The sequence below is a fragment of the Anabas testudineus genome, chromosome 10, assembly GCF_900324465.2.
Source record: "Anabas testudineus chromosome 10, fAnaTes1.2, whole genome shotgun sequence".
In the NCBI taxonomy this organism is placed as follows: domain Eukaryota; kingdom Metazoa; phylum Chordata; class Actinopteri; order Anabantiformes; family Anabantidae; genus Anabas; species Anabas testudineus.
This window is the reverse complement of record NC_046619.1, coordinates 37,124-50,381: the sequence shown is the minus strand read 5'-3', so window position 1 is coordinate 50,381 and position 13,258 is coordinate 37,124. Positions and strand designations below refer to the sequence as shown.

The following is a 13,258-nucleotide window of genomic DNA, read 5'->3' as shown; positions in this document are numbered from 1 at the left end:
CCAGAGTTAGGACCAGAGTTAAAGTTAGGGTTGGAGAATGTGATTGATGTAAGGCCAATGAAAAAACCTGTATGAAAAAAATATACTGGGGAGACATTGCATTCCCCAGCAATTATGTCAATAACCCTGTTGCAAGACATTTTAGTTAGAGTTTAAACATCATATATCATCTTTATTTTTCTTAGGCATAGAAGTGATCAAACACAGATATAGCAAGAGGCAGTAATATTGTTTTTTTTTTCTTAAGAGGTAATCCCCTAAGGATGATAGGGTGGTAATGAATGAGGACTTCTCAATTATTGAGTATGTATAATGTATATTTTGTAATTTTTATTACATAATTGCATTTCTGGTTTCCATTATTTATTTACTGTTTAAAAGCTCTTTTTGTTTTGTTTTTGGTTTTTTGTCTTTGTATGTATGCTCTGTTTTTAGTATTTTGATAATATTTTGTTCCTCTACAGTGGTTTGTTATTTGCTTTTGAAGAAGCTGTATGGCATAGTGAATGACCATATATGGTGTGACTTATGTCTATATTATGACTTATTAGACACACTCCATGTTTCCTTGTCGACTTTAGACATCACTGATGATATTCCATGATGATACTCCAACCCCCCATGAAATTTGCTTATATTTATGCGGCTGTATATGAATGGTTGCATTGTACTTTTTTGTTTGATTGTTTGTTTAATATCCATTCTATTTGAATATACTTAATTTTGTACTTTTAACATATGTTAATTCTTGATAAAGGCCATTAGCTGAAACATGTCGGTCTTACAATAAATTTGTTCTACAATCTGCAACTGTTGCTACAGATTTGATCTTTTCAGTTAGCTTTTTGACCACTTTGGCAGTAGGTGAAGTTGTGCCAGACATTTCTGCTGTGTTCACGTTTAAACAAGGAAAGTTTATACATGTTATTTAACCTTAATTGATGCATTAAGTAGCTTCTTATTTCTTAAACAACCATGTAGAAAGATACATCCTGTGGTTGTGGAAAAGATGTTCATTTGTTTCAGAACGGTTAAATAAATGCATCAAGCAAAAAAAAAAAAAAAAAAAAAAAAAAAAATCTGAGGAGACTAGCAACATTATATACCTAAAGAATGAGGTCAGCTGACAGAATATTCTCAATGACAAGTTGATTTTATCAATGGATTTTTTTTTTCTCTGATGGAACGGCCATATTCCAAGATGATCATGCCAGGATTAACCGGACTCAAAATATGAAAGAGTTGTTCGGGGAGCATGACACATCCTTTCACCCTTTTTGTGTGCATATGTAATCACTTCTTGACAATGCAAAATTGCTCTAGTCCTAAAAAGGTATTTAAAGTTGTAAAATGGATTAGATGTTTGAAAATTATTTACATACAACTCTCTAGAGCAATAGCAATAACAAAGTAAATGCTGGGGGATGCACATCAGTGAAACTTTTAAAAGGGAGGTAAATTCATTAATTTTACAAATTAATGAATTTCTCATGTATGCTGTAAGCTGCAAACAAAATCTTAACAGTATGACAACGATAAGGTTCTAATAATATTTAAACCAAAGGTCTCTGTTAAAAAGGTCGGAGCTGATTTTAACCCTTTATAATGTACTGAAAAACAATCCATTCATATTAACAAATCAGCATTTATTAGTTGTTCATAGTTTTTAAAATTAATCCGAGTAGGTTAGTTTTCGAATTCAATATAGATACAGAGGAAACGCATCAGAAAACGTATCATCTATCAGTGAGCTCTCAGCGGTGTAATACTGCTGCCCTGTCTGAGCAGCATAGAGTTCGCTGATTAGTCATATGAAATGACGTAACTATTTCCAAGCCTTAGAAGCTTACACCAGGGCATTCATCAGCCAGCCGTTACTGCACAAGCCATGTCCCAAGGACACAGACTCGCGCGGTCCTTTCGTCTGTTTCTGCCGCTGCTTCTAATGTTCGGAGCTGGACAGCGGTGTCTTGCAGTCCGACCGTTGCTTGTCTTTCTCTTCGATGGGTTTCGCTATGATTACATGGATAACCTGCAGGAACTGCCGGGATTTCGAGAACTTGTGGGCAGTGGGGTGAAGGTGGACTACATGACCCCAGACTTTCCTAGTTTATCATACCCAAATTACTACACACTAATGACAGGTAATTAAAGCGTCTGTCTATCGTTCAACAACACAGTCGCTCCGGTGTTTTTAAAATACTTTATTATTTACTATTGACAATCACAATATGACCATGTACTGTTTCAGGGCAATATATGTAGAAATGCAAAAATGCAGGCAGTTTTCATTTTTATCAGTCTGTCACTGTCAATTCTGATTAAGCTCTTACTTATATAGATAACTAATGCGCATACCAGTGAAACATTATATAGATAAGTAATGCGTAATGCGTAACAAAATAATGTAACAAAATAAATCCTGAGTATAGACTCAGGAACCTCGAGGGATTCCGTACTAGAAACGGATGACTTGCAATTATTAACGGAAAAAACGATCTATTGCAAAGGTGTAAAGAGAACAAGTCTAGTACCTAGTCTAGCTCAGTGCCTGTTGCTCTCCGTGCAGATGATTTTATGGCCCTCAACTTTTTGCTAAGCTTTTACCATTCAAAGCAGTTGTTTCTTTGCTGTAGTCATGCACATCAAATCTGGAATACATTTACTAGGTAAGATGAAAACCCGTCTAGATGGTCCACCTTCCTTCCTACCCTTGTCAACTATTTATATGACTCTATGGTGCATGTAGACACACATCAGATATTTTAAAAGTGCACTCTGCACTTTTTTTTTTTATTCTGGTTTTGAAAAAATCAGTGGTCCCAAAAATCAGTGGTCCCAATCCCTGCTCAGGCTCCCTGCCAACAATGAACAATCGCAGTCTGGCTTTGGTGCTAAATTGTTTTGTCTTGTGTTTTAGCTGGAGCAGTTTCCACTTAATGGTTAAACCAGTACGTGTGGTACTTCACTTTGTTCACAAGCTGAGTCAGAAAAGGCTGGGTGATGTAGCAGGACAATGATCTTAGATGTTGTAAAATCCACTGTCTTCTCCACAGTCTTGAGCATGTTGAGCATGGCTGTTTTGACTGCAAATGGTTAACCTCCTGATGGTTTGCTGAAACGTTGCTGGCAATTATTAGTGTAAGGGGAGAAGAGATAGGGGAAAGACCCATCCCTGACGTGTACTAGTACTGTGCTGTACTATATGTTTTTACATATAGCAACTATAAAGATAATAGGAATGTGAAGTCATGTGTTGAAATATTCACATACCTTTTACATGTACATACATGTAGGAGAGAAATGAGAGGTATTGTAGAAGTCATGTAGTTCACACACAATTACCCTACTCACTACTCAGGTATGTATGTTGTGTCAGACACTTTAATTACAGTTTAAGCTATGATCTTTCAGCACTTCAGAATTTGTTTCTTATAAACCTTTAGTTTTACTAGGAAATTGCAAGAGTTGAGGCAGTGAAGGTATGCGAGAAATGGGTTTGTCCATTAAAAAACACATTTCCTCTAAACTGCAACATATCATGCACACAGTGTTTTGTGCTTTAGTTGAGGTCCAAAGTACTAACTAATTAGTAACTTTGATTATGTATTATGTGTTACTTTCGTAGGATTCAGCACCCTATGGCAATGAGTGCCAAAGTAGCCTGGAAGATCCTGTAATTAAGTAACTAAGCTGAAATTACAAAGTACACTAAGTATGTAATGGCAAGATAGCACAGAAAAATGACCATAACTACATAATAACTAAACAATTACTGTTATATATGACTGAGCAACTGCATATTGTTTTGATCAATCAAAAGCAAAACAGAAACATAAATGAACAAAAATACTGATCCTTTTTGGTTCAAACAATTTAACTTGACTATTGATGAGCGCATAAGAGAGAATATTGCCGTGTCTTGATTTGAACATACAGAAAGCATTTGCTTAATGCTTAACCTGTTATTTAAAAAGTTTCACTTACTTTATGTACCATAACTTTGTATTTAATGTATGAGTGTATTCAGTAAAGGCAAGAAAGACTTTTACTATATTTTGTCAAGTTAGAAATATTGTGGATGTTTATATTTGTATTTATATTTATGGACTTTGACTAAGCCTCCCTAAAAATGTGCTTTTACTTTCACAAAATGTACTTTTACTTTGTAGGTGGTTTCCTGTAGATGGAAACCTCTGAATGACTTAAAAGGAATAAAGACAAAGTTTTAAGGTTTTTACAAATTTATTATAAATTAAAAACTTAAACCTTCTATCTGCAAAAGTATTCACAACTGATTCAGTACTGTGTTACAGCACTTGAGGGAATTTCCCAAAAACTCATTATACCTTGATTTGGGCAGTTTATCCAATTGATTCTGACCCACTCAAGCTTTCACATTCAAAATTGCAATTTTAAAGTCTCATTACAGGTTGTATGAGGTTTAATTCTGTCCTTTGACTGGGCCTGTAGTACAGAAACTTGTATAGAGTTAGTGCAATAAGCATTCAAGAGGTAAGGTAAGAGATTACATAACACTTATAAACTCTGTAGGGGAAATTCACAACAGCAGAGGAAGACTGACAACAAAAAGGATTGAATAAATAAAGTACAAAATGTAGAATAGATTAATAATAAAAACAATATATAATTAGGGAGGCAAGATAAAGTAGATAACAAAGTTTGTGAGTCCCTGAAAAACAACAACAGCCCAGTATTCAATTATGCGTGAGAAATCAGGCATATCAGTCTGAGGTTATCCAGGTCACTCAAGTTTGCTGGAAGTGATGGAGACTGAGAAGTCCAATAACAACAGGGTCTTGTTTGCCTTTTCATCTTCACCATCTGAAAACCAGTTACACTGAATTAGAACTGACTGTCTTCAGCCATGGTGTTTTCTGGTTCTTGATTAATGCAGATGGTGTGAGGGTTTGTACCTGAACTCAGGCTCAATGAGGACACAATTAAACAACTGGTCAAACAAAGGTTTATTTTAAGGGTCTCAGGAGAGAGAGAGCAGTAATGAAGAAAGTAGGAAGTAGGTGGCTGATGGAAAGTGTAGTCTTGGAGGCAATCCAAGGAGTAACTGTTACAGGTCCTCCCTTCATCCCCATTCAGTTGGTTTTGTTTTTATTTTGTCACCTGGTCTCACCTCACTCCCCAGCCACTGTTTTCCCTTATTTGGACCTTTTCTCCATTCACTTTCTGGCTCCCTAATCAAGGATTTGATTCACCTGTTGGTTTACATTCCTTTATAAGCTTCCCTCAGTCCCTTGTTTGCTGCTGGTTTATTGTACTATACCTTCCACCACTCTAGTTTGTTTGTTCATTTGTCAAGGATTGTTTCATGGACTCCACACTGCAACTCTTCATTTGTTTGTTGAACTTGACACGTTAGTTCATTCTTTTTTTGGTCGGACTACTCCGGATTTCATACTACACTGGATTGCACTTCACGTTTGTTTGTTTGTCTGTTGGATTATGTTGGACTTCATTCATTGGACTTTGTTAGCCTCTCTTGTGGTGAGTTGGTTGCCTGTGTTTGCAGTGATATTTGTTTGCTACTTTCTGTTTAGTTTGTATTTGTGTCTGCTTAAATGCTTAGATTTTTGTTGCTACTTTGAATTGTTGATTTGTTAGTTTGTATTTTGTATGTATCAGAGCAGCTATTATTGTTGTTACTTTGTATGTTTCGTCAGTGAGTGTTTGTTTGAGTTATTTTGTCTACATTAGAGCTTGATTTCCGTTGATACTTAGTATACTTATTTTAGTTTGTATTTTGCCTGCAGCAGCGTTTTTAGTTGTTACTTTGTCTGATTAGTGTTTTTGTTTATATTGTACCTGGATTAGTGCAGTGTATTTTGTTTTGTCACGTTGTTCCTTCTTTGTTTGATACTTTGTTCACCACCATGTTTGAGGGCACTTTAAGTTGTCACTTTGTATTCACCACTAGTATATTTTGTTGTGTGTTTGTGTTTGTTTTCCCCTGTCTTGTTGTTTCCCAGAGTCCTCTGTCGGACTGGGTTGAAGTTAAATCCTTTTTGTTTGCCAACCTCTCGTATAGTTTGTTAGATTGTAACACTAACTGGCGACGTAGTGATACAGACCAGAGGTTTGGAAAGAGATGCTTTCAAGGGATTGGTCAGAGAGGAGACAGAAAAGAGGAGAGATGAATGCAGGCAGATGACAGAACAGGTGGACAAAACACAGAGAGAGAGAGATATCTACAGAGGCTGGAGGAAAGCAATCACAGGATATCCAGAAGCATATCATCAACAAAAGCAGGTCAGCTATATGCTGAGTAGCCTGGGGAGATGGAGGCGTACTGCCACAGGGTTGATGACCTTGGTAATAGGAAATGGACAGATGATCCGCGGAGAGAGTTTTTCGCATGCAACCTTGAGGGGAATGTCAGATGCTGAGAGTGACAGAACATGGCAGTAACAGAGGAATGATGCTTGTTGTACTGTCTGTTATACTGGAGGGTACAGATGGTATCTGAAATTAAGTTAACCCTTTGGGGCAGAGGAAGGCAGAGAGCTTTGTGCATATTCAACTGAGACCACATTCTGCACCTAGGATGTTGGTTCATGAGAGCACAGGAGTCAGAAGACATTCTCCAGCTCTTGATTCAGCCTCCCTGTCTGTCTGGGGGTGGACAGTTGGTCTGGGGGTGGACATCACAGGATATCCAGAAGTGTATCAACAACAAAGCAGGTTAAAATCCAGGAAGTCAGTCCGAGAGTTAGCAGACAATCCAAAATCCAGAATTCCATTTTCAAAGTGAAAGCAAACAAAAACAGGTCATAAACTGTTTTAAACAGATTTAAATCAGACACTGATGACAATCCAGAGGGCTTGGCGGGCATGCAGGTTGGAGAATCAGGACTGGTCAGTCACAGTAAGTCAGGTAGATAATCCAAGTGCTGGAAAGTGGCTTCATCAAAGACATGGCACAATCTGGCGGGGAATAAATGGCTGCAGACCGGCTTAAATATGGGAGAGTGAGCATAGGTGAAACTTCCTCCACTTGGAGGAAGAGTGGAGAGGTACAGACAGATAGCAACAAGAAAAAAAAAACATTTAAGGTGATGAATCTTCCATTTTATTAAAGTGACACAGTCTCAACAGGTTTTTTCAGAGGATGATCAGGCCTGTAATATAACAGTAATCATCACTCAATCACACTGAACACTCTGATTGAGTTCAAATCATGTCATAAATGCTGTTTCTCCTCTAGTCAAACAAGTGCAGTGGCTCATGTCACAATAAAACATCATCTAAATTTACGCCACCTTGGGGCTTTGGGGAACTCAACCTCGTCTCTGACAGTACCTCTCGAGGCTGCCTAAAGGAGCACAGACCCCTCACGCCACCTTGTGTCATGATTCCTGCTTGGTCCTGCCCCAGTTTGTTTTATCTCTCTCTCTTTCTGTTTCACCTGGTCAGACTACTGTGGCTCTGCTCCCCAGTCACTTCCTGTTTTGCCAATATATGGACTGACTCTCTTTCCACTCTCTGCTGCTTTGATTACCTGATCCACTCCACTTGTGTTTCACTCTTTTATTTCTTCTACCCTAATAAACTTCACCTGTATGCACCCTCTGCTTTATAAGCTCCTTTCAGCCCTCTGTTCCCTGCCAGATTGTGTCCTTTCAACCACCTTAGAACCTTAGAAACCACTCTCCAGTAATTGTTGCTGGCCTGCTATTTGACTCTGACTCTGGTTTTGGATTGTGGACTGTGGGTTTGGATCACTGTGTATCCTGGCCTTGCTGTTTCCCTGTGACCCTGATTTCTAATTTTGGACTCTATACTCTGGTTGCCTTCTTGGACTCTGGACTTTAGATATCAACCTGTTTTTGAACACCGCCTGTAATGGCTTTGTTCCCTGTTTGGTTTAGTGTATGTCTGCCCTGGACCTTTTATCCCCTGTCAACACTTTATTCATCCCCTGAGGGGGAAATTCAGATGTCACAGTAGCAGAGTAGAACTGGCAACTAATCTAAAATAAGTCAATAAATGTAGTATAAAAATACAAATAATAATATACAATTAGACAGGTGAGGACAGCAGATAGTTTGTTGGAAGAATCAACGGCCCTGAATTGAAGTGACCTTAATTTAAGAAATGAAATTAATGGGAGGTGGAAGGTATACAAAAGATGGTTTTAGAGAAATACTGTTACATGTTTCCGTCTCATGTTCATGTTCATGTTCATGTCAGAATATGTTTGAGGGTGTGACTAAAACAATGAGTGGGTTTTACCTACATTTTAAGTAAAAGTAGTTTAGAGTTTAATAATGAATTAATTGCAGTGTTGAGACAGTTATTATCAACATCTGAATGGATTTTAAAGTCATCCCCTATAGTTACTTTATCTGTGCTCTCTAGGAATAACTCACATAAAAAATTAAACTCTGGGTAAGGTATAGGAGAATGTTATGCAAAAACAAACAAAACTGGTTGTTGAGTTTTCCAGTTTGGATGTGAAAAGCTCAGAGTGGGACTCTCGGAAGAGTTTTAAATCTGACTCATTTAGATAGACATAAACAGCTACGTCCATAAAAAAATATAACTTTTGAATTTTTTAGCAATGAACACTACCACATTGAATTTGAAATGATGTGTTTGCATGCACCTGGAGTCTTCATGTTGGCTACTGTCACGTGACCAATTACCTGAGTTGCTTTCTCAGCAGTGTGTCTCAGAGTGGGAAAGAAATTTGTTAGAAACATTAACTGACTGGTGGTGAACCTTGGGTCTCTAGAGACTAGTGTTTAGAATTATCTTTCCTATGACCTGTCACCTTGCTTGCCTGGTTTCCCAGCTGCTCAGGACCAGTTGCAGGATAGCCAAAAGGGACTATGCTATGTTGCTCTGCACCATACACCATGCACATAATGTGTATTTAAAGGAGCACAGACCCCTCACGCCACCTTGTGTCATGATTCCTGCTTGGTCCTGCCCCAGTTTGTTTTGTCTCTCTCTCTTTCTGTTTCACCTGGTAATGCAAGTAGCTAAATGGTCTGTGCTTTTCTGTCTAACAAAGCGCTTTACATAGCATCTCATTCACCCATTCACACATACTTACATACTGATGGTATGCAGTCAGGTCTTGTAATTGCCAGTATGTGCTGCAGGTACCTCTTATGAAAGTGATTCTGGAGAACCAGAGAAAGCAGCTGTATGTGAACCAGGATTTACAGACTTTTTTATAGAGAAAAATAATCATAATGGCAACTCTAGTGAAGAAGTAGATGTGCATTTCTTTAGAAAAAAGCTGTCACCTGAGTCTGCAGAAGATTGCATAAGCTTGTTCTATCCAATTGTGGATTGTGCATGGGTGGCTAACCAGACCAACCCATTGAGAGCCTCAGTCCTGCTTAATGTCATCCTTGCACACACAATCAGCTTCTGATTGACTGAGCACACTTGACTCAGATAATCATCAGTGGGTAGGGCAGGGATAGAAAACAAGCAGAAGAGTGGCTCTTACGGACCAGGATTATGTTTTGAACACAAAAATTGCTCTGGGTATGGTAGCTTATGCAGAAGATTGAAGATGCATTATTTTCGCCACTTATTGTGGCCAGCACATTACTTTTATCTTGGAGTGTACTCCCATAGTCTTTGTCTCAATTAATTAACTATCAATAACCACTATCAATTGCTGGGGAGCCTAGAGTTGCAAAGCACCTGGTAGAGACCTGTAAGTACTCTCAATGAAGAAATGGAATGAATGGAATGGGATGATGTGAATCATCATGAACAAGCCAGCTGACTCACATCATGATGTTGGTGGATCAGCTGTCAGTTGGACTTTGTGGTCACTTTTGTTGGATTGGAGATTATATTTATGTCTTAATTATAATTTGGACAGCTACCCCTGTCTCCACAGCATGTTTTCTTTCTCATCTGCTCTTTTATTAAAACATACTTTTTTATTTTAACTGTCCTCTGTGTGTGATTCATTTAGACCTTAATACTCAGAAGTATTATCCAATTACGATTTTAATGATAAACACATTTACTTAATATTTGCATCATATATTGCGATATTTGCAAATATGATAAACATATTGTAGGATTTATTTATATGCATTTTCTCACTCTCCTGTGTCTATGACAATGTTATTCATACCAGTAAATTGTTAGAGAGAAACAGTTTGCTTCACAGAGAAATAAAGATCTTTGATCCAGATGATGGATCTGAAAACAAAATAAAAACTTGGATGTCTTACATTGGATCTGTTCTACAGTTATAACTGTACTTCAGTACATAACTGCACTGGTTTTGTGATGTGTTTTCAGGTAAGTGTGTTCATCTGCAGCCAATCACCAACAAGTTTCAATAAAGGGGTGTGATGGTCTGGTATAAGACTTCCATGAAGGATGGTCTTGTGTATTTCCTAAGCACCCAATATTTTTGAGTACTTTTAGAATTTCCAGTTTATTTGTTGTGATTTGTTTATCATCTGGTACAAAAAATGTAAGTAAAAAAATAGTGACACCATATCCACACACAGTAATAATCACAATTTACAGTAACAGAAATACTTTTTTTGTTTCTGTTCATGATACTCTAATTTTCTCTGGCAGAAACATCTGATTTATTACTGCCATATGGATGTACTATTATATATTAAATATTGTCAACTGGCCAGTCCTGACACTGGTTGCTTGTGTTGCACCATGTGTTTTTTCTGAAGGTTAACTTTATCAAACTATTTCCTACATGACTATACGCATTTCTGAAACTATTTCTTCCACAATGGAGCCAGCAGCAACATTACAGTATATGGATAATGGGTCATTGACAGATTCAGAAAACTGAATTATTGAATTATGCAAACCAATGCTCCTGGGATGTATTACCTATTAATTACAATAGGTTATTTGGCAACATTGAATTGGTTAAAAGAATATGTACCTTGCAATAAATAAGTATCATATTTGAGGTGTGTGTGTGTGTATGTTGCATGTCACACTGCACTTCCCTTACTAAGTCCCTGACTAAAAAAAAACAGCTCATCATAGCCAACTGGGTGTGAGCTTCGAAGCCTGCCTTTTGATGATGTGCTGACCCAAGTGTTTTCATGGAGCATACTCTCGCTTTGAAAGAATTACTGGCTACACACACACACTATTGCTCTTCTCTTTATAGAGTGACAGCATTCATTGACATTCAATCCATTCAAACAGCCCTTTGGAGGTTGAGGACAGGCTAAAATGTGGTTGTCAAAACTGCAAATAATTGTTTTGATCCCAAATTTGCCCACACAAGTATAACATCTTCCTCCTGAAAACATAACTCTTTAAAACACTTCACAAATAGAAATCACTTGTATTTAAAAAATAGGGGACATTTCCTAAAACTAAATGTGACAATGTGGTCAACTGATAACAACCTTCTAGTTGCTTTTTCTGTGGTGCAGAGAAATAGACTATGATTTGGATTGTTATTTGTGTTAAATTTTTTTGTCAGGTCGTCATTGTGATGTTCATCAGATGACTGGAAACTACATGTGGGATGCAGTGTCCAATAAGGAATTTCTGATTGGGACCAATCCTGACAGCCATTTGCCTCTTTGGTGGGATGGATCAGAACCATTATGGGTCACCTTGCAGAAACTGGGAAAAAATGTTTTCATGTACTTCTGGCCTGGTAAGCACATATACTGATAAATGATTGGGGTGGCATTTTGCAAACTTGAAAATCAACTTTTACATGCTCATAAACATCACCCATATTTTTACGCTTAAAGACTGGGTTGAGCATTGAGTCCTGAATGCTGCCAAAATGCGTGGGGTGATTTAATTATGATTTTTGTGATACTATATATATTTTTGACCACATCGACCCTTAAAGTTAGGAGAAATTTTAGAAGAGATGTAAGCAGAGAAAGACAGAGTAGTTAACCTGTAACCTTATCAAATTAACAAGGACTCAGCCCTGTGATAGACCAGCAGCTAGTCAGGGTTTACCCTGCCTTTTACCTATCTAAACCTGGGATTGGCCATGAACCCAACTGAGATCCATGTGACCCTTAGCAGGAAAAGCAGTTAAGGTGACGGATGACTTGCAACCTTCTTGCTGGCCAAACAAGAGAGGGACATTGAAATAAGCAGTAATGATTTAGATTTATCTTAATTATGATATAGTGGAGAAGTTCTTTCTGTCTTGAGACAGCAAAACATTTTTTTATAGTAGGTTCCTGATATAGACTATTGTAATTTCAACAGAATTTTGAGATTGATTTTTAATTTTGAGATTGATACAGAATTAACTGTAAGAATTAAGTAACTGGGTGTGTGCTACCAGCAGTGATGAAGTCAAATTACCAGTAGACTACTAGGTGTGAAAAGAGAAAAAAGGTATAACATGAATTCAACATACTAGACAACATACTAGTAGACAACATACTGTCATTTTGTTTGTCTTTCCTGAATCACCTCATCTCACACTTTATTTCTTTTGTTTAGGCCAGTGTTCTATTACTGGAAAAGTTTAGTAGGATGAGCATTACTATCTTCAGTTTCACTTACTTTTACTGGATGGTGTGGATGGTGAGTGGAAGGGGTGGCGCAGCACATGCTTTGGTGTGTCTGAGCATTTACCTTTTTTCAGTGTTCAACTGGCTGTAGCTTGTGGTGTAATTTAGTTAAGTGGCATGGCAACCAGCTCAGTTGGCCATTGTGCCCATCAAAAATGTTGGCTTCCATTTTCAGCCAAAAAGGATGCTACCACTTTTCAGATCTCTACACTGGCTTCCGTAGCTACCCGCATCAGGTTTAAAGCCCTGACCCTTGCCTACAAAGTGGTCAAGTCAACAGCACTGGCTTACCTGAATTCCCTTATTCTGGTCTACAATCCCTATCCCTCCCTGCAATTTGCAAGCAAACATGTTTCCCTCACCTCACCTCAAAAGATCCTAGACAAAACTTTTCACCTCTGTGGTTCCACAATGGTGGAACAACCTATCAACCTCTGCATGGTCAGCTGCCTCACTCTCATCTTTCAAAAACTTGAAAGATGAGAATCTTTCTCTGCACTTAAATATTTTTCTGCACTTAAAAAAATTGCTTATACAACGCCATACAACTGAAACCGCTCTTTCTAGAGCACTTTACTTTAAAGTTCGTCTTCTTGGGTTAGATATTCGTTGCTTTATAACTGACTTGTAAGTCGTTTTGGATAAAAACGTCTACCAAATAGCTAAATGTGAAAGTAAATGTGGCTGACACTGGCATGCAG

General features: G+C 37.8%; 1 protein-coding gene across 1 annotated transcript in view; it reads left to right on the top strand.

Annotated features, from left to right (window-relative positions):
- The first annotated feature begins 1,878 nt into the window (after positions 1 to 1,878).
- Positions 1,879 to 13,258, top strand: part of enpp6 (ectonucleotide pyrophosphatase/phosphodiesterase 6) — a 34,830-nt gene continuing 23,450 nt past the window's right edge. Inside the window, exons 1-2 of the mRNA XM_026369432.1 lie at positions 1,879 to 2,144; positions 11,489 to 11,668. Of these exons, the coding sequence (XP_026225217.1) occupies positions 1,889 to 2,144; positions 11,489 to 11,668 (436 nt within the window). The 5' untranslated portion in view covers positions 1,879 to 1,888. The remainder of the gene's footprint in view (positions 2,145 to 11,488; positions 11,669 to 13,258) is intronic.